At 48.2% G+C, this 20,550-nt stretch overlaps 1 protein-coding gene and 1 long non-coding RNA gene across 7 annotated transcripts; one reads left to right on the forward strand and one right to left on the reverse strand.

Moving 5' to 3' along the window:
- The first annotated feature begins 6,666 nt into the window (after positions 1–6,666).
- Il17re (interleukin 17 receptor E) lies at positions 6,667–19,914 on the forward strand. 6 transcript variants are annotated; one of them, XM_040738811.1, is made up of 16 exons: positions 6,667–7,239; positions 7,576–7,591; positions 8,484–8,582; positions 10,773–10,870; positions 11,108–11,267; positions 11,342–11,481; positions 12,489–12,557; positions 13,547–13,613; positions 14,481–14,656; positions 14,745–14,792; positions 14,872–14,917; positions 15,006–15,160; positions 17,595–17,663; positions 18,092–18,143; positions 18,217–18,315; positions 18,758–19,914. In XM_040738811.1, the coding sequence occupies exons 1-16, from the start codon at positions 7,108–7,110 to the stop codon at positions 19,300–19,302; spliced, it is 1,971 nt and encodes a 656-aa protein (XP_040594745.1). In that variant the 5' UTR covers positions 6,667–7,107; the 3' UTR covers positions 19,303–19,914. The 6 variants fall into 6 exon arrangements, with proteins under 6 accessions (XP_040594745.1, XP_040594746.1, XP_021080493.1 ...); XM_021224834.2 differs by having other exon boundaries at positions 6,672–7,239; positions 18,719–19,914; XM_040738812.1 differs by lacking the exon at positions 8,484–8,582 and having other exon boundaries at positions 6,670–7,239; positions 18,719–19,914.
- On the reverse strand, positions 10,825–20,510 carry LOC121137033. Its single transcript, XR_005874241.1, has 3 exons — positions 20,434–20,510; positions 11,850–11,964; positions 10,825–11,498 (listed from the first exon to the last, which is right to left on the reverse strand). It is a non-coding gene; the product is annotated as an uncharacterized LOC121137033 (long non-coding RNA).
- Positions 20,511–20,550: the final 40 nt, after the last annotated feature.

Here is a 20,550-nt window from a genome sequence, read left to right on the forward strand (position 1 = left end):
GTCTGGTTGTTTTCACTTTATTCCTTTATTATTATTTTCTAATGAGACATAGCCCAGAATGACCTTAAGCTATATGGCTGAGGATGACTTTGAACTCCTAATACTTTGTCTCCACTTCCTAAATGTAGACCAAGCCTTGACCTTATTTTTTTTTACCTTATTTTTAAAAGCTGCATATTTATTTTGTTTTCTGACTCTGTGTTTGTGCCTTTTCTCCTCCTCAATAAAGCTTGCTTGATCCTGTCACGGACACACCTGGCATGCACGGAGCCACCACAGGCCCTGCTGATGTGCTGCTTTGTCTAGATAGTCTCATAAGGACTTTGGGTCTCACAGCACGAATCCCTCCAAGTCTGCCTGGGCACACACTGCATGCATATTTAGGTGCTTTCCAAGCCTTCTTGGTATAAAGTTAAGCAATCCTGTTGCCAGAGACAGCCTAGTTTTGTTAGAGGCTGTATTGTAGGAAAGCCTACGACGGTATGTCAAACCCTGGACCATTCGGAGAGCCTCTAAGCACTGTCCTCGGAAGAGGAAAAGCTGTGCTGCTTGTTTCCATTGACAGAATTGCTAGTTGGTATGAGTGTTCACTCTGAACTTATTGAATGAATTAAGCTGCCCTTTTATGGACAAAGGTCTATGTTTCACAGAGAACTGGACTGAAGATGAAGAAGCCCATGGATAAGGGAGTTTGTCATGAGCGTAGCTGAGGCACACATTGCTAACTTCAAACAACTGTGATGCAAACACATACAAAAACTGCAATGCAGACTCTCTCTCCTCCCTTTCTCCCAATAAACTTTCCACAAGTACTGCCTCCACCCTAAAAAACCTGATTGCACATTATTAGTCAATTGGTCATTAGAATAGCATTTTACATTTTACATACAGTCTTTGAATACCTTGAAGACTCATCATGAAACTAGTCAACACTGTTAAAACACTGTCATGCCCTTTAATCCCAGCACTTGGGAGGCAGAGGCAGGCAGATCTCTGTGAGTTCGAGGCCAGCCTGGTCTACAAAGTGAGTTCCAGGACAGCCTCCAAAGCCACAGAGAAACCCTGTCTCAAAACAAAACAAAACACTGTCATGCCAACATCAGTTTTTGTTAATTTTGTGCTTGGAATCTGCTTTTCTAGCCTTTTCCTGTAACTTCTTTCTGCCTCATGGTTGTGGTGTTCTCAAATAAGTCCTCTTGATTTAGTGGGAAGAAAGCTGTTTGGGTTAGAAAGTTCAGCTGGGTATGGGGTAAATGTCTAATCCCAACCTTTGGGAGCTTGAGGCAGGGGGAATACTCTGAGTTTGAGGCCAGCCTGACATATATATAATGAAACGCTATCTCAAAAAACAAGGTTGGAGTTAAAGTATCAATCACAGAGCTAAAACTAACCCTGTCTGTTCACAGGTTGCTTTAAACTCCAATAGCCAAAGTATTATGAAGGTATTCTAAAATTTAAAATTTTGTTTTCGACGAGCATTGGTGGTGTATGCCTTTAATCCCAGCATGTGGGAGGCAGAGGCAGGCGGATCTCTGTGAGCTCGAGGCCAGTCTGGTCTACAGAGCTACTTCCAGGACAGCTTCCAAAACAATATAGAGAAACCCTGTCTCAAAAAACCAAAAAAACAAAAAACAAATCTAGACGAGCAGCCAACGAGTGTCCTTAACCTCTGCAGCATCCCTCTGGCTCTTGCGAAGGCATTTTATGGAGTCTGTAACCACATGGGCATCAAAAGTCATGGTGGTCACCTGATCTTTGCAGCAAGACAGGAGCATGAAGATGCTGGAGAGACTTAAGGGATGGTCTAGACCCCAAGAAAGGCTTGTGTACTGTGAGCAATGACTGATTATTAGGCTGAGATTCTAGCCAGAGAGTTTACTATCTCTTGTTTGATTTATTACATTTTATTGTCATCCTAGGAATTAAATAGGGTCTTACACTTACTAGGCAAGTGTTCTCTCAACTGAGCCACATCCTTATACCTCCCACTACCACCTTTCTGACACTGTAGCTCAGCTTGTCCTTGAACTCAGCATTCCTGCCTCCATAGTGCTGGGATTATGGATGTTTCCACTCCCAGATGAGCCTGTTCTTTATGTGTTGCATGGGCATTGCAGGTCTCTCCCATTACTGTGAGGCTGAAATAAATGTGGATGAACTCTGTAGTACATAGAGGTTTACATATCAAGATGCCTTTCCTTGGTAAAGTGTTGTGTTTGCCTCTCAAATTGGGAGTGTCTACCTGTTCTAAGAATAATTCTCTTTCCTCTTTTCCTCCTCTCTTCTCCTTTTCCCTCCTTCTGACAGGGTCTCTTTATAGAATCTTCCTGCCTCTCTCTGTCTTCCAAATGCTGTGTAGGTGTACATCACCATGCCTGCCTAGCTAAGAATGACTTCTCAGAATGCTGGAGGTTAATTTCACATTCTTAGCCCACATTGTCCTGACTGGTATGTTCAAGGTGCCCTGACAGTAGGTATAGGCCCAGCAGACCTCAGGGATTGACCATCACAAGAAGATTCTGTAGCTGCTACTCTTAGCCTGTTCCCAGTCCATGCATAGGGAAGAATGGCACCCCCATAGCATGCTAAGCATGCATGCTTCAGAGCTTGCCAAAACCTCCTGAGCTCCTGGCTTGGTTCCCGAATAAAGGTCATTAGAGAATGAAGTCTTGGTCATCTGATTTAGACACCTTTGGAGAGAGCAAGGCTTTTGTGTTGATGCCTCTGTTGCCTTCACCCTGCTGCCTGCTATTCCAGCCGTCTAATTTCTTCCTCTCCCTGTTGACAGTTGCCAATCTCCTTTCTCACTCACTGTGATAAAACCCTTTTCCTTTTCTTTGTTCTTTCCTGGTTTGCCTGCTTGCTTCCCCCCCCTCCCCTGCCTCTCCCTTCCCATGGTCTCATGAAAACTGCTCTCAGACTCACTATGTAGCCAAGGATGGCTTGAGCTCCCAAAACTCCTGCCCTAACTCCCTAATACTGGGATTACAAGTTTCTGCCGCCACATCCCACTTTCTAATTTCTTTCCTTACATCTTAATTCCACCAGCTTTATCACACTGCTAAATCTAAAACTTTCTGTGCAAAATGGGATCCAGAAGCCCTCAGACTCCCCATAATAGGTTCTGACGGGAGAAAGAGCTGACATGGTATGGTCTTCCCATTCTTTGCCATGTGTGTTTTTGGACAAGTCTCTGCCTTCCTGAGTGTTTCCTTTCTAAAACTGGACGTTAGCCTAGCCTCAAGGCTTGTGATGCTAACAATACAAGCTAAAGAGAGCCATGGGCATGAGCCAAAGCCAGGTAGTTCAGCAAATGTTGATTTCAGCCCTTCCCTTTTCTGACAGACTCCAGTCACACCAAACATGTAAACCAGCAAGACAAAAACTGCAGAGTTCCTTTTCTCGCTTTTTGCTTTATCTTTGTTTGACAATGTCTTACTATGTAGCCCGGACTCCCCTGTAACTTTCTATGCAGACCGGGCTGGCCTCCGACTCAAATTCCTAGTGATCTACCTGTCTCTGCTTCTGCAGTGCTGGGATTAAAGGTGTACCTCACCATGCCTGGCCTCCCTAATTCCTTGTTTTATGGTCTTTTCTCATCCTTTACTTCTTATCCCCTTCGCTCTCTCTTCCCTTCCCATTCATCTTTTTTTTTTTTTTTTTTTTTGGTTTTTCGAGACAGGGTTTCTCTGTGGCTTTGGAGGCTGTCCTGGAACTCGCTTGGTAGTCCAGGCTGGTCTCGAACTCACAGAGATCCGCCTGCCTCTGCCTCCCGAGTGCTGGGATTAAAGGCGTGCGCCACCAACGCCCGGCTCCCATTCATCTTTATTTCTTTATTGTTACCATTTCTTTTCTGTTTCTCCTACCATACTTTAACAACAATCAGGAAGCACCTAACGAAATATTCTCATCTTGAGAGACAGGTCAGAAGATCCAGGAGTCAAGAAAGACAAGTGTAAAATAGAGTTCACACACCAAGCATTAGAAAACTCATGGTGAGGGTCTGGAGAGATGACTCAGCAGTTAAGAGCACTGGTTGTTCTTCTAGAGGACCTGATTCAATTCCCAGAAACCACATGGTGACTCACAACCATCCTTAATGAGATCTGATGTCTTCTTCTGGCCTGCAGGCATACAACCAGGCAGAACATTGAACATTGTATACATAATAAATAAATAGATCTTTAAAATATGTAAAAAAAAAAAAAAGGGCTGGAGAGATGGCTCAGAGGTTAAGAGCACTGGCTGCTCTTCCAGAGGTGCTGAGTTCAATTCCCAGCAACTGCATGGTGGCTCACAACCATCTGTAATGAGATCTGGTGCCCTCTTCTGTCATGCAGGGTTACATGCAGACAGAACACTGTATGCATAATAAATAAATAAACCTTTAAAAAATTTAAAGAGAAAAGAAAACTCGTGGTGGCACTGAGAGATGGCTCAGGGGATAAGAACACTCACATGGTGGCTCATAACCATTTGTAACTCCAGTTCCAGACAATCCAATATCTCCTTCTGATCTCTAAGAACACCTAGAATGTACATACATACATTCAGGCAAAACATTCATGTACATTAAAAATAATAATCCTTAAGAATTAAAAAAGAAAAAAGTTTCATGCGTGTCAAATCCTCCATGAGGTTGAATAGTACAAAACTCTTGATGCTATGCTTCGTCTGGGTAGACCACTTCTCCTGCTCTCTGGATCTCACTGACTTGACTATAGAGGTTGGCTCTGTACAAGGCAGCAGATCCTGTTGGTTCAAAGAGGAAGGTGAAGCCAAGAGACTACAGGTGACAGCAGATTGGGTGGGCCCAGCACAGGTGCAGCTCCCTGGGAGGGCCCAGCACAGGTGCAGCTCCCTGGGAGGATCCAGCACAGGTGCAGCTCCCTGGGAGGGCCCAGCACAGGTGCAGCTCCCTGGGAGGGCCCAGCACAGGTGCAGCTCCTGGGAGGGCCCAGCACAGGTGCAACACCTTGGACTACAGACTTTGATCTTGACCAAATCACTTTCCCCTCTGCTTCCTTATTTCTCTCCTTATGAAATTAAACAAATAATTCTCACTTATCTGCCTCACAAGGTGTTTAGAGGGATCAAATATTGCTGTTGCTTTGTGAACTGTAAGTAGATAAGCTACTTAGATGAAATGTGTCGTGATTGGCACTCACTCAGCCATGGAGCACCAGCTTCCTGACAGGCACTGCTAGGTGATGGAGAAGAACAAATGAGTCTCTCCATCTCTCTTTTCTCAGCACTAGGATTGAACCCAGGGCCTTGCATACACCAAGCAAGTGCTCTGCCACTGAGTTTATCCATTTTTACTTCCTTTTAAAAATAATGTTTCTGAGCTGGGCGGTGGTGGCACACGCCTTTAATCCCAGCACTTGAGAGGTAGAGGCAGGGGGAGCTCTGTGACTTTGAGGCCAACCTAGTCTGTAGAGTGAGTTCTAAAACAGCCAGGGCTACACAGTAAGACCCTATCTCAAAAAACAAAACAAAAACAACAAAATTTATAAATGCAAAAGCAAGAGGATACTTTTAGGGTCATAGGTAGATTGGGGACTTCAGATGTGGGCCAAAAGATTTAGGAATGGCCAAAAGAAGGCTGTGGTCATGCTTCTGAAGGGTGGTCCAGACTGAATCTCAGAAGGATAAAATGTTGGAGCTAGAATGTAGCTTCGTTGATAGAGTGCATGCATGCCTAGCATGAAATCCTCGATTCAGTCTCAGCACTGAAGAAACTGGATAGGGTGGTACATGCCCGTAGTCTCAGCACTTGGGAAGTGGAGGTAGGAGGATCAGGAGTTTAAGGACAGAGGCCAGCCTAGGATACATGAGAACCTGTCTTGATAATATTGGGACTGGAGAGATGGCTCAGTGTATAAAGTGTTTGCTGCATAAACACAAGGACCTGAGTTCTGGTCCCCAGCACCAGCATGATACCAGATCATGGCAGAATATACCTGTAGCTCCAGTATTGAGTAGAGGAGACAGGTGGATCCTGGGGCTTGCCTCCCCACCAGCCTAGCTGAGACATCAAGGTCTAGGTTCAGTAAGAGATCCTGTCTCAAAACAAGGTAGAGATAAATCGGGAAGACACACCTCTGGCCTCCACGTGGGCCTGCAAGCACATCTGCCCACACATGCATACAATACCCACACAAACACACTCCTAAATGTTTTTAATTAACTTAAAAAGCAGAGACAATAGCAATACCAAGATGCATTGACCCAGTGGACATGCTCTTAATTCTCCTTCTATCATGGACATTGCCAAGGTGAGGGTTGAAGCAGCTCAAGTGTTCCATGAACGAGAGGAAGCTGAGATGACGGGGAGGATCCCCACAAAGCCTGGAGCCTTGTCAGCCTTTTTCCTGCCCCGGAAACCGCAGGAAACCAGGTCAATGTGTGGGGCTGCTCCCTCTGCTCCAGAGCTCAACTGTCAGTTCTGGGGCTTCCTGAACAAGCTGTATTATTTAATTGGTCCTTGAAGCTAGAGACCACTTTGACCTGGAGTCGAGAAGAGTTGGAAAACCAGCCAGGCGGGAGCCAGAGTGCACATGGGGAACACAGGAGGCTTGTTTGTATTATATGTTTGCTTATTTTTGCTTATTTTAAATGATGCACCAATCATTTCTTTATCTTCAGCATGCAGTGTAGACAATTGCAGAAAGCTGTTAATTCTCAAAATGAAAGATGTGTGACTGTCTATGGCAGATCCAAGTTCTAGAGCTTGCTAATAGGCATGTCAGACCTGCAGTGTTTGAGGGAAGGGTTAAGAAATGGGTGCATCTCAGGGTGCTGGTCCCTTTCCTGTTAACTCTCCGCTACACCAAGAGCCCCCGTGACGTGAGAGCAATAAGGCTTTCTACCAAACAGGTGGACAAGTGAATAAGTGTTCTCTAGTGCCCTGGCTCAGGAGAAGGAATGTGACCCAGCCTGCTGGTTAGGATAGAGGAGGAGCTTCGGGGCAGGGTGGATCCAGGGCAGGGCTGTGTGAGAGCGCCTGCTGGTACTGTGTGCTCCTCACAGCTCCAGGGCCAGGCCCTGCTGCCCTCCTGCAGACAACAAAGCCATGGTCTCTGTGCCCTGATCCTGCAGAAGCTCATGGGGAGCCCCAGATTGGCAACCTTGTTCCTGCCTCTCCTCTTACTGCTCTTTAGCCTGTCTGCGGCTGCTGAGGTTGGCTGTCCCTACCTGCCCCGCTGGACCAGCCGCTGTCTACTGGCTTCCCATGTGGTAAGGTCCTGCTGCTAGGTGGGGGACACTTGCTTGGCACAGAGTAGGACTCCCCAGTCCAGTCTCCTGCCCGCCCTTTCCTACCCCTGAAATCCCTGTGCTCTAGCGGCCTCACTGGGTCCACGATGGGGTCCTGAAGGGACTGAGAAGGTTCTGGTGGGCTGAGGTCCTTGGAAGGGTGGAACTGAGAAGTAAGCAGCTGCCGTGGATGGACAGTGAGCTGTGGGTCTCAGAACTGGATGATTGACACAGAGTTCAGGGAGCATGCACCTCCTGCAGGTCTCTTCTAATGACACCTCTTTCCTCTCTTTTCCCCACTGGGCCCTGTACCTTCAGGATAAGACTTCTGCTGGTGAGTCTTGTTTCTTGTTCTGCTTCTCTCCCCATGCTCCCCTGAGTTCCAGGTCCCAGTGAGCCGTCCATGGCCATTTTGGTTTCCAACCTGGAGAGTAGTCTAGCATCAACGGGAAAGTGCAGGACTTGTCTAGATTTGCATTGCAATTCTCCCTCAGACTCCATGACTGCTTTTCACTCTCCATCTGACCCTCGGCCTCTGAGCACAGAAGAGGAGAAAGGATTATGTGATGATGATAGTGTTGCTTCCTGCCAATGGGGAGCATAAAATGAGAGCCATGGCTAATCTCCAGGCACTCTGGACAAGCTGGCTCTTCCTATCACCGGTACTTGACCAGGAACAATAATCTTTCACACTTTATTGTACATTCTGCTTTCCCCATCATTATGTTACTTGGTCCTTATGACTTGATGAATGAGCAGTCTGGCACCTGCCCAATAACTTAACCAAGATTGTACTTGTAAGGTATGTCAGAGCCCAGCCTTAAATCCAGTTTGGAGAAGGTAGGTGGGACCCCATTAGGCCCTACTGTTTTTCTTGTTGTTCCTTTTGTTGTTGTTTTGAGATAGAGTCTCACTATGTAATACCAAAGCCTCCATCTTTTATCTATCTATCTATCTATCTATCTATCTATATCTATCTATCTATCTATCTATCTATCTATTTTTGGTTCTTCAAGACAGTGTTTCTCAGTGTAGTCCTGGCTATCCTGGAACTCACTTTGTAGACCAGGCTGGCCATGAATTCACAGAGATCTGCCTGCCTCTGCCTCCCGAGTGCTGGGATTAAAGGCCATCCAACTGCCTCCATCTTTCAGTCCTCCCATCTCAGCCCCCCAAGGAATAGCTTACAGCCATGTGTTACTGTGCCGACTTTTTATCTTACACAGGAAGTTCTGCCCAAACTCCCTGCCCTGTCCTCCTAGCCACGAAGCCTTGGCACTGGCTCTGCTGTTGTTTGTGCCTGCGTCTGGTGTCACATCCTTCAGGTAGGAAAGGCAGCCCTTAAGTCATTCTTAGTGAAGGCATGAATTAGGGACAGTTGAAAATCACTAGCTAGACTGACACAAGTGTCAATTGTTATATTGGGACATATTTATGTCTTGTTAACCTCAAGAGGGACTTAGAGCATCCTAGAATGCACAGCATGACAGACATTCATGGGACCACTATATCTATATGGAGATGCCATTTTTCATCTGGCACCAATTCCTTAAAGTCATGTGTTCTATAGACTTGCTATTGTTACTTTCCCTCTGTAAAATGGGACTGTCACTCTGCTGCAGCATTGCCTTGATAGGTACACACTCTAAAACTAGCAGTCATAGGGAGATGGAAAGGTAGGTCAGCCATTAAGAATACTAGACGCTCTTGCAGAGGACCTGAGTTCAATTCCCAGCACCCATATCAGGCAGCATACAGAACTGTAGGTATCTCTAACTCCAAAGAATCTGATGTTTCTAATCTCTTAAGCCTCAATTGTATGTGCCAATACATAACATACATACATACATAAATACACACACACATATATATACATGCAAGTAATTAAACATAAAATCACAAAAAGTTAGTTTAAAAGTTTTTACCATTAGAAATCATGCTATAGAAGGTGGTGGTGGTGGTGGTGGTGGTGCACAACCCTTAATCCCAGTACTCAGGAGGCAGAGGTGAGTGGATCTCAGAGTTCAAGGTTAACCTGGTCCACAGGGTGAGTTCCAGGACAGCCAGGGATACACAGAGAAACCCTGTCTCAAAAAACAAAACAAAAAACCTAAGAAAGAAAGAAGTCATGCTACAATTAACAACACCGCTTTTGTGGGAGGTGTGTGTGTGTGTTTGTGCGTGTCTTTTTTCCTTGTTTTATTTATTTTAAATATCTTTTGTTAGAGATGGAGAGATGGCTCAGTTGTTGAGAACAGTTGCTGCTCTTCCAGAGGATCTGTATTAGATTCCCAGCAACCTCATGGTAGCTCACAATTATCTGTAACTCTAGTTCTAGGGAGTCCAGTGCCCTCTTCTGACCACAGCAAGCACCAGGCATGCACATGGTGCACATCCATATGTGCAGGTAAAGCATTCATGCACATAAAGTAAAATAAATAAGCCTAAAGATTTAAGAATATCTTTTATTTATTATTTGACAGTCTCATACACACAGACAATCCATCTTGGTCAAAACCACCCACAATTCCTCCCTCCCATTCCCTTGGATAATTCCCAGCACATCACTGTTCCACATTCATGTCTTTCTTTAAGATTTTATGTATATGATTGTTTTGCCTGCATGGATATATGTGTATTACATTCATGTAGTACCCATGGAAGCATCAAATCCCTGTAGCACTGGAGTTATAGATGGCTGTGAGCCACCATGTGGGTGCTAGGAACTAATCCCAAATCTAAGAACAGTAAGTGCTCTGAACTGCTGCTCCATCCTTACACACACACACACACACACACACACACACACACACAGCCCTCAACTTTTTGAGACAGAGGATTACTGTGTAGTCCTGGCTCACCTGGAACTTGCAGAGTAGACCAGGCTGGCGTCAAAATCAAGAGATCAGCCTGCTTCTGCTTCTCAATACAAGTATAAAACCATGCCTTGCTCTGTGTGTTTTATAACTCATGGAGTCCAGCTATGAAGTCTGCCTTCTGGAATGTTGACTGATCTCATTGGCTTGACCGTGTGCAGGTAACCACAGCTGCAGTGGGTTCATGAACAGGACAGCCATGCCATGTCTACAAGACTTCAAAGCACTTCTACACATCTTCTGGCTCTCATTCTTTCTGCCCTGTCTTCGATGAACAGCTTAATTCCTTTTTTACTGGATCATAATTTTTGCCACCAAAGAAGCTCAATATCATTGCTGTCCTTGACTTCTTCTTCTTATTATTATTTATTCTGTGTACAGTGTTCTGCCTGCATGTCTGCTTATAGGCCAGAGGAGGGCACCAGATCTCATTGTAGATGGTTGTGAGCCACCATGTGGTTGCTGGGAATTGAACTCAGGACCTCTGAAAGAGCAACCAGTGCTCTTAACCTCCGGAGCCATCTCTCCAGCCCCCGCTGTCCTTGATTTCTATAGACTTTCTATCCAACATTGGGTCACAGCTCCAGGTAGGACAGGGGCCAAGAATGCCCAGGTAAGAAGTGTGTCTCCCTTCCACAGGCCTTCAGTGGGGCTGGTTCCCTCTCTTGGTGAAGAAATCTAAAAGTCCTCGTAAGTTTGAATTCTATTGGAGGCATGGAACACCAGCATCTTCCCAGGTACCCTATCATTTACTACCCTATGACCCACAACCCCTTTCTTTCTTGCCCCTTTTTTTGTTCTCCAGATACAAGGGGGAGTTTGAAAATGTGGAGATTGCACAGTAAGGGAAACTGAGGCCAAAGGAACTTGAACAACTTGCATGCTGAATCATTTGTCTCTCCAGGTTCAAAGGCAGAGTTGGAAAGCAGACTTCCTGGATCCTGGCTTAACCCCACTTTGTTTTCTGCTTGCAGAGGAAGCTGCTAGGAAGCCTTTCCCTGTCTTGGGAAGGCCATAGCATTTCAAGCCCCTTCCCAGCCCTCTCCCACAGAGGGCCACGCTGCAAAAGGACCCAGCCTTCAGATGCAGGAGGAGTAGAACATTTTCCTGGAGCAGGTTCACAGAATCATGGGGGTAGGTGTGAGGAGCAACAGTGGGTGGTCTCAGCCTTGCCTGAGCCAGGGTCTCTGAGTCTTCCTTCTTCCTAGGACCTGAATTCTCCTTTGATTTGCTGCTGGAGGCACAGGCTATTCGGGTGACTATTCCTCCAGGCCCAGAGGCTAGCGTGCGTCTTTGTTACCAGTGGGCACTGGAATGTGAAGACATGAGCAGTCCCTTTGATACCCAGGTATGGAGTTCCATGTCCTGCAAAGAGATAGATTACACAATCTCTCAGCAAATGGGATGGTGGTGGTGGAGACTGGGACCCAGACAAGGAAAGTAATTGTCCAAAACTTCCTTATAAAGTGAGATAAGTAGCATTAAAAACTTGGGGGGGGGGGGGACTAGATAGAAAAGGTGGCAGGCTGTCTCAAAAAACCAAAAAAAAAAAATTAAAAAAAAAAGAAAAGGTGGCAGGCTATGTTACTTGAGAAGAGAGACCAGAAAGGAATGAGAATGGTCTGTATTGCCAGGGAGAGGACTCTTGGTGTGATTAGGGTCAAATTAAGAGACTTTGCTAAGGGCTGGGGACATACCCTTTGGTAGACTGCTTACCAGGCATGCTTGGTCTCTGGCATGTACAGAGGGGTGGGAGTGGAAGCAGGAGGATCAGAATTTCAGTCTTCCTTGGACATATAATGAGTCTGAGGTCAGTTTGGGATACGCGAGTCTTAAGAAAAAAAAGAAAGCTTTGTCATTTCTTCAGGAGATTGCTCCCTGACAATTTAACAAAGCTGTCACATGTGTCTTGGTACTCTTCCCTTTCACACCTTTTGTCTAGCCCTCAGAAACGATATTCCCCAATCTCACAGTCCAGGTCCTAGCAGCCTACTTCAACTGCCACTCTTCACAGATGAGGACATAGCTGGGCATCAGGTGCAGAGACTGGAGTCCTTCAGCTTGCTTCATGTCTACAATGGCTATACCTTCTAACTTCCTGGTGATCCAGCCTTTAGTAGAGTTGAAGCTTCTAACTCTGCATGGCACACAGCTGGAGCTCAAGAAATGTATAGCCCTTTCCCTACCCCTACTGCTTGTAGAGTACCTCAAGAACCTGTGAGAGGGAGAAGTAAGTTTCATGGAGTAGGAAAGTGAGGTATATTGTCCAAGGTCCCAGCTTCATCCTGCCTTGTGCAGTGTCCATGCTTTTCCTTAGGTGTCTCTTTTTCTTTCCCTTTGTGGTTTCATCAACAGAAAATTGTGTCCGGGGGCCACACTGCAGACCTGCCGTATGAATTCCTCCTGCCCTGCATGTGTATAGAGGTGAGCACAGGGAAATATGGGTTAGCCATGGCTCCTTGTCCAACCGCATCTCCAGTAAGTCAACTTACGAAGGACTAGGGGAGGATGGAGATGATTTGGTGATAAAGCAAGCCGTACAGCACTAAGGAGACTCCAAAAGGACCAGGCTACCGGGATACTTAGGAAGCTGGTGCTGGCTAGGCTATGAGCCACACCAGAGGTGGAAGGGTCCTAGGCAATTCCACCTCAGCCCTGCCTGGGTGCTGCCTTCTCTGGTCCAGATTTGGCTTCATCTCACAGACACAGAGTAAACAGCCACCATCGCTGTGTTGAGAGCCAAGGTTGCATATTCCTCTCAAAGTCATATTTTTTCCAGCTCAACATCTCTCCTTGTAAGCCTGAAGATAAAGATGTTTTGGACATTTTTAGGGGGAAGACAGGTACTAAAAGGAGGGTGTGGACTGAGACCTGGGAAACAAGAAACTGCCAGAGGGGACAAGCAGTGGACTGGACTCTTAGGGAGTCCAGAGTGAGGAGTCAACACAGGGTACTGGCTACCTTAAGAAAGCCAAGAAAGGAGGTCAGAAAGCCTAAAATTGAGGGATGTGACCTCGGGATTTCTCTGTTGCTGGGAACAGTTCTTTGGAGACAGGATGAGTCAGTCCCTCATTTGCCATTCTCTCCTATGCTCTGGAACCCCAACCCTTACCCACACTCCACAGCACTCCCCATTAGTGTCCAACAGCTCAAGCTGTTTCATGACAGTAAGCCAGAGCCTGGATGATGATGTTAGAAAAGCCATTTCCAGCCTGGTGATGGTGGCGCACGCCTTTTAATCCCAGCACTTGGGAGGCAGAGGCAGGCAGATCTTTGTGAGTTCGAGACCAGTCTGGTCTACAAGAGCTAGTTCCAGGACAGCCTCCAAAAGCCACAGAGAAACCCTGTCTCGAAAAACCAAATAAATAAATAAATAGAAAAGCCATTTCCTTGACACTGTCTGTGCTCCCCAGGCCTCCTACCTGCAGGAGGACACTGTGAGACGCAAAAAGTGTCCCTTCCAGAGCTGGCCTGAAGCCTGTGAGTTGTTTATATTAATCCTGATGCACATTCATACTCCCTCATGTTGTGCACGTGTGCGCGCGCGCGTGCGTGCGTGTGTGTGTGTGTGTGTGTGTGTGTGTGTGTGTGTGTGTGTGTGTGTGTGTGTGTGTGTGTGTGATGGAGGAAGACCCCAGATGGCATAAGGACATTTTCTTCTGGAGCCAGGGAGAAAGTGCCACAGTGTCTAGCTGTCAGCCTGCAGATGAGCTCCTGAGTGCTGAATATTATGAATGGAAAAGATCACCCGGGAGTGTGTGAGAGGACCAACTATAGACCTAGGCTCACCCCACAGCCCCCTTTCCCTCACCTGTAAAATCTAAAACTGTTTTTGATGCTTGAATGAAATATTTTAGGGGAAAGTGGCTGATGTTGTCTGGAGTGCTACATGTACAATGGTGACACTGAGGAGAGAGGACACTCAGACACAAGTAACACAAAGCCTGCGTATGTAGGCAGGGTTGTCATCAAGGGCATGAGTCCAAGGAGAAGCCCAGGGATTCTTGTGAGCAGAGAGGGTGTCACAGGTGCTGGCACTTGAGCTGAGCTCAGGAAATGGACAGGAATTAGAAAGAAGAGGCAGGGGAGAAGACATTTAGACTCTGCAAGGAGCCTACACAGATTCTGAGTACGGGCTACAGTAAGGGATGTTCAGTATGGAGGCCCAGATGGAAAGGTAAAGCCAAGGAGGCTGGGTAGAAAGGGAGTGCTTGCCTGTTGAGAACCTGTGAAGCCTGGCATTGTGCTGGTACATTGGTATTTTTTCCTGGTGCCCTGGGGTGGGGGGTGGGGAGATGGGAGTTACAGCTGGGCTATGGCCTCACCCTTGCACCTGCCACCTTCCAGATGGCTCGGACTTCTGGAAGTCAGTACATTTCACTGACTACAGCCTGCACAATCAGATGGTCATGGCTCTGACGCTCCGCTGCCCACTGAAACTAGAGGCCTCCCTCTGCCAGCAGCGGGACCCACTCTTGCCCTGTGAAACCCTCCCCAATGCCACAGCCCAGGAGTCAGAAGGAGTAAGGACAGCCCCCTCCCTCCAGATTGAAGTGGTCAGGGTTGGGGCCCAGGGACCTTCTTCCTGACTAACTCCCCTCTCCTTAACAGTGGTATGTCCTGGAGAATGTGGACCTGCACCCCCAGCTCTGCTTTAAGGTACAAGCATGGGCAGAGGGCTGGCAGTGGGGAGAGGGAGGGATGGGATTGAATCTTGGTGACTGTGGTTTTTTTTCAGTTTTCTTTTGAAAACAGCAGCCATATCGAATGTCCCCACCAGAGTGGTGAGTTGAGAAAGAATCCCTTCTTCCGTATCTCACCCTCACTCACCTGTGACCTCCACGTCCAGCTCTGATCACCTCCCACAAACAGGGTCTCTTCCATCCTGGTCTGTGAGCATGGATACCCAGGGCCAACAACTGACGCTGCGCTTTTCCTCGACAACATATGCTACCTTCAGTGCTGCCTGGAGTAACCCAGACTTGGGACTGGATGCCTTGGTGCCGCCTGTGTACAGCATCAGCCAGGTATGGCGTAGCTAGGGTTTGATTCCCACCAGATTCCCTTGGCCTCCCTGTTACTTCTGCGAGGCACACTCTGGGTGGGTGGAGGCAAAAAAGAAAGCCTGCATGCTAGCACCTGTCACACATTATTTACTTGATCAGTCTTGGATCACTGGTCCTCTGTCAATCGTGGGGGTCCTTCATGAGGGAGCTCCTAAGCCTTTCAGCTCTCCATTTTCAGAGAGACTGCAGCCCAGGTGCTGTATTCAGAGAGAATGCAGCCCTGATACTCCCCCCTTCAGCTATTCTCTCGCCCACTGAAGCGGCTGCCACATTGTGTGTGTGGTATAGATGTGCATTCATGCCTGTAGGTGTCAACGAAGAGTCCAGAGGTCCTCTATTCATTTCCATCTTATTCCTTTGAGACAAGGTCTCTCACTGAACCTGGAGCTTACTGTTTTCAGCCAGAGTAGAAGTCCAGTGAGCTATTGGGATTCCCTTGTCTCTGATCCCCAGTTATGGGATTGCATGAATATACAGCCATGCCTGGCTTTTTTTTTCTCCCCAAGACAGGGTTTCCCTGGGTAACCCTGACTATTCTGGAACTCGCTATGTAAACCAGACTGGCCTCAAAATCAGAGATCCACCTGCCTCTACCTTCCAAGTGCTAGGATTAAAAGTGTGCACCACCACCACCTGGCTTTTTGTCTTTTTTAAAATCTGGGTGCTTGGGATTTGAATTCAGGTGCTTATGCTTGCACAGAAAATGCAGTTAGTGAGTCATTTCCTCAGCCCTACATTGTACATTGATGCCACCCCCACCCCAGCTCTGCCAGGTGTCAGGCCTTCACAAGGCACTTGTGTACAAGCTCACTGTCTTAGCGTTTCTATTGCTGTGAAGAGACACAATGGCCATGGCAATGCTTATAAAGGAAAGCTTATTTGGGGGATGTGTGTTTAGAGACAGGGTTTCTTTGTGTAGTCCTGGCTGTCCTGGAACTCACTATGTAAACCAGGTTGGCCTCAAATTCACAGAGATGCTCCTGCCTCTGTCTCCTAAGTGCTGGGACTAAAGGCACGTGCTACTCCCACCCGCCTGACTGGAAAACTTAATTGGGACTGGCTTACAGTTCAGAGGTTCACTCCATTGTTGTCATGGTGGGAAACATGGTGGCAGGCAGGCAGACATGGTGCTGGAGAGGTAGCTGAGTTCTGTGTCTTGATCCACAGATAGCAGAAGTGAAAGTGCCACACACTAGATCTGGCTTGAGCATCTGACACCTCAAAGCCCAGTCTCTAATGACACACCTCCTCCAACAAGGCCACACCTCCTAATAGTGCCACTCCCTATGGGCCTATGGGGGCTGTTTTTATTTATTTATTTTTTAAATTTATATTCACCACCTCTCAAGAGACCCCTAGAAGCTGAAGGGCTCACAGTACGGTACTGCTCTGGTATAACTCCATCATGCTAAGAACAGGTTGATTAGCCAACTTTGTTCTGTGTATGTGATTTAAAAACCACAGTTGCAAAACCACAGCGCTAAGCTGACCCAGCATCCTGTGTTCTCTACAGTTCTTCCTTAAAAGTTCCCTTGCAGCTGGAGTCCTGTGGGTTCCCACACAGACAGGGGGTAGCAAATACTTAAGGTCTGAGAGTATCTATCTGCTTGACTGTTGCCTTGAGAGTGCAGTCAAGCAGGTGAGGGGTACAGAGTAGGTGAGTGGCACTACTAAAGGGTAGAGACAACTGGTCAACCCCATCATTAACATGTGGAGCACAGAGTGGAGCCAGGTATCATCATAGACAACAATCAGTTCTTTTCAGTTCAGTACACATTTCCCAAGTGCTGCTCTGTGCCCACCCTGTATTATGCACCAAGAGATATAAGAAGAGCTTACAGTACAGGCTTTGTTCCCATTTTCTTAGCCACATAACGACTGCTTTTAACATTACCAGTTTATTAAAAAGCATCCATACGCATATTTCCACTTAATGCTTCCAGTAACCCACTAAAGATTACTGTCCCTCATATACAAATAAAAAATCTGAGTCCATGGAAAGGTCATAAACCTGGGAACTAGAAAGGCAATAGAAGCCTCAACCTAGGCCCCTAGCCTCCACAGCTCACTCTTCTCAGTGGACAAGATGCCTCCTCAGTTGTGTAAGGAAGCGAGGAGATGCACACATGCCGCAGGACAAAGACAGTGGCTGTGCCTGCCTTCTTTCTCATGGCAGCACTGTGTGTGTGTGTGTGTGTGTGTGTGTGTGTGTGTGTGTGTGTGATGTTAGCTCAGCTGTAGCAGTTAATATCTGGGGAGAATTGGTGATGCTTGGGGTGACTGGGGAAGACTTCTGGAGGTGATATTGGATTCTTTACCTGTGTAGGATAGAGATGGATGAGACCTATCAGATTTGCCTGGTTGGAGACAACCATTCTACCCTTTGTCCCTACAGACCCAGGGCTCAGTTCCAGTGACTTTTGATCTCATCATTCCCTTCTTGAGGCCAGGGAGCTGCATCCTGGTAAGAAATCCTCCCCTCACTCCTCACAGATCCGCTGGCACAGAGTCCATAAATGTGTTTGATTAGGCCAAGTGCTTTAAATTGGAATTAGTGGTCACTAGTTACATGTTATCTTCAAAACAAAACCCTGCTATTTTGCCTTCCCATAAAAACATGAGAAAACTCGGTGCTGTGTGTGTACACAAGGCATGGTGACAAGGCCTAGCACTCAGTGTGGCTGACTAACTCAGCTGGTTTGTGCTGTATAGGCCAGGCCTACTGTGGGGTCACTCTGGTCTCACTGGCATCTGCCATCTTGGGCTGGTCTGTGTCAGTCCAGGGATTGTACCAGACACAAAACTGGAGCTGGAGGAATTTGTAGGCCACTGGGGACTCCTTCCCTAGGAGGGGTGCTCTAGCTCACCTGAGTGGGGGCCCTGTGTCCTCAGGTGTGGAGGTCAGATGTCCAGTTTGCCTGGAAGCACCTATTGTGTCCTGATGGTGAGTTCTGGGAGGAGAGGAGAGGGAGTTGGGGCACTGAAGAGATGGCTTGGCTTCACTCTGCTTGATTCAGTCTCTCATAGACACCTGGGTCTCTTGATCCTGGCACTGCTGGGCCTCACCACTCTACTGGGTGTAGTTCTGGTCCTCCTCTGTAGGCGCCTACTGCCAGGTAAGTTCACTTGGGATAGCCAGAGATTTAGACATTCCCAGCCCTTCTTGACCGAGCTAGGGACAAAGCACAGCCTGCTATTCTTACATTCCCTATTGGGCAGGAATTGTTAAGACAGGCCAAAGGGCTTGTGGGTGCAGGTCCTATCCGTACCACCAAGCTGGCTAGAGGCGAGGGTAGGGATGGGAGTGGGGGTGGGGAGGTGTTTACAATCCAGCCTGCTGCATTAGCCTGTAAGCACCAACTAGGCTCAGCAGTTTTGGGGACTGACTCCCGGAATGAATAAAGGATACAGAGTGCAGGGCGTCCTAGAGTGTAGGTCAGAGGCCTCTAGGAGAGGACTGTGCTCTCCCTACCCCCTCCCCCGCCCCTCACCCTACTCAGCTGTTGCTTGGGTCCCCAGGACCAGGCCAAGCGCGGCCAATTTTACTACTGCACGCAGCCGACTCAGAAGCGCAGCGGCGCCTGGTGGGAGCGTTAGCCGAACTGCTGCGAACCGCGCTGGGCGGCGGGCGCGATGTCATCGTGGATCTCTGGGAGGGGACGCGCGTGGCACGCATTGGACCACTGCCATGGCTCTGGGCGGCGCGAGAGCGCGTGGTGCGGGAACAGGGCACGGTGCTGCTGTTGTGGAACTGTGCAGGCCCCAGCCCCGCCGGCAGCGGTGACCAGCACCCTGCGTCCTTTCGCACCCTGCTCTGCGCTGCCCCATGCCGGCTGCTGCTTGCCTACTTCAGTCACCTCTGTGCCAAAGGCGACATCCCCCAGCCTCTGCGCGCTCTGCCATGCTACCGCCTGCTTCGTGACCTGCCACGCCTGCTGAGGGCGCTGGATGCTCGGCCTGCCACCCTAGCCACCAGCCGGAGTCACATTGGGGCCAAGCAGTGCTTGCAAAGCCGCCTGGAGCTGTGTCACCGGCTGGAACTCGCTGCCAAAGTTGACTACCACACTTCAACCGGTCATCCCTGTGGCCCCAGTTGTCTGTAGCCACAGCCTATGGAGCAACAGCTGGAACTCTGGAATGAGGCCTCAAACTTGGACTCTTTGGGGGGTATTTTTGCCCCCCAAGACTGTAAGACTCACCCCAGGCCCCAAACTTGTCCAGCTTCCCTCTCACATTTGCTCCCTCTCAGAGTCCCTGAGAGAAAGTTGGGCCTTTTCTGAGAAGAGACAATTTTTCCATTTCTTTTTGGAAACTGCAGAGACAGCCACTGGTACCATGCATTCTAGTCCAGGCTGGAGAGTTGGGCCAGGATTGGGAAGCAGGTCCTATCTGTCAAGGTCTTGAGGGTAGCTCTGCTCGGTGGGGTTGAGAGACACTCCCACCCCCGTTGTAAACTAGGGGTCCATCACCCTTTCCCAGAATGAGGCCCTATCCAGAGGTGGCTTGATTTTTGCTGTTTTATTTTTTGTTTGTTTGTTTGTTTGTTTGAGACATACACTGTGTAGCCCTGGATAGCCTGGAACAAAGAGATCCCCCTGCCTCTGCCTCCTGAGTGCTGGGATTAAAGGGTTAAACCACCACAATTGGTGAGAGAGGGGATCTTCTCTCATCCAGAAAGACGAATAAAAGCAAAGCGAACACAGTAGATAAACTAAGGAACACAGTGTGGTGCTCCTGTGTGCCTGGGCCTGCCCTAGGCTTGTCCAAGGACAGCTCACCAGCCCAAGTCCTCACACTCACATTGTCTGTCATCTGTGGCCTCATTCCCACAAGCATTGCCAGGGAAAGGCAAGGAGGATCCTTTCCTCACTGATTCCTGTGAGAGCAAAGGCAAACCAAAGCTGGGCTAGGCAGCATGCCCATCCCCCTCCTCCAGTGCACAACAGAAGCCCTGGGAGCTCTGGGTCTCCCAGGCCCTGCCGGCCCTTCCATCCCCTTTAACCGAGGCCAGGCAGTGGGAGGAGCCCACTTTCTGGTGCCCTTTGGCACCAGCCCTCTGTCTTCAGAGCTCCTGTTTTGGGCGGGTCACAGTCACTTAGGTCCAGGGAAGTATCTGAAGAACCTAGGTCTCTAGGATCTTGGGTCATACAGGAAGTGGAAACGCAGGGTGCGGGTGGGAGGTGGGGGGGTCTTCTCAATTGTAGTCTTTGATTTGGTGAGATCCAGGATGTTACCTTACTCAGCTAGACTCCAGCTGTGCTGCCTTCCCAGTGCTCCTCCTGGCCAGGTGTCAGTCAAGGAGGAGGAGAGGCCACCACCCCAGTCCAAAGCTAAAAGCCTGGAGTCAGTGG

This window comes from Mesocricetus auratus, unplaced genomic scaffold (assembly GCF_017639785.1).
Source record: "Mesocricetus auratus isolate SY011 unplaced genomic scaffold, BCM_Maur_2.0 Super-Scaffold_100676, whole genome shotgun sequence".
Lineage (NCBI taxonomy): Eukaryota > Metazoa > Chordata > Mammalia > Rodentia > Cricetidae > Mesocricetus > Mesocricetus auratus.

Excerpts from the sequence above, each read along its gene's own strand:
- Il17re (XM_021224834.2), top strand. The coding sequence starts at position 7,108 with ATGGGGAGCCCCAGATTGGCAACCTTGTTCCTGCCTCTCCTCTTACTG. Across the intron at positions 14,657-14,744 it reads CAGCCCAGGAGTCAGAAGGA|TGGTATGTCCTGGAGAATGT; the intron begins GTAAGGACAGCC and ends TCTCCTTAACAG. Across the intron at positions 14,918-15,005 it reads CGAATGTCCCCACCAGAGTG|GGTCTCTTCCATCCTGGTCT; the intron begins GTGAGTTGAGAA and ends TCCCACAAACAG.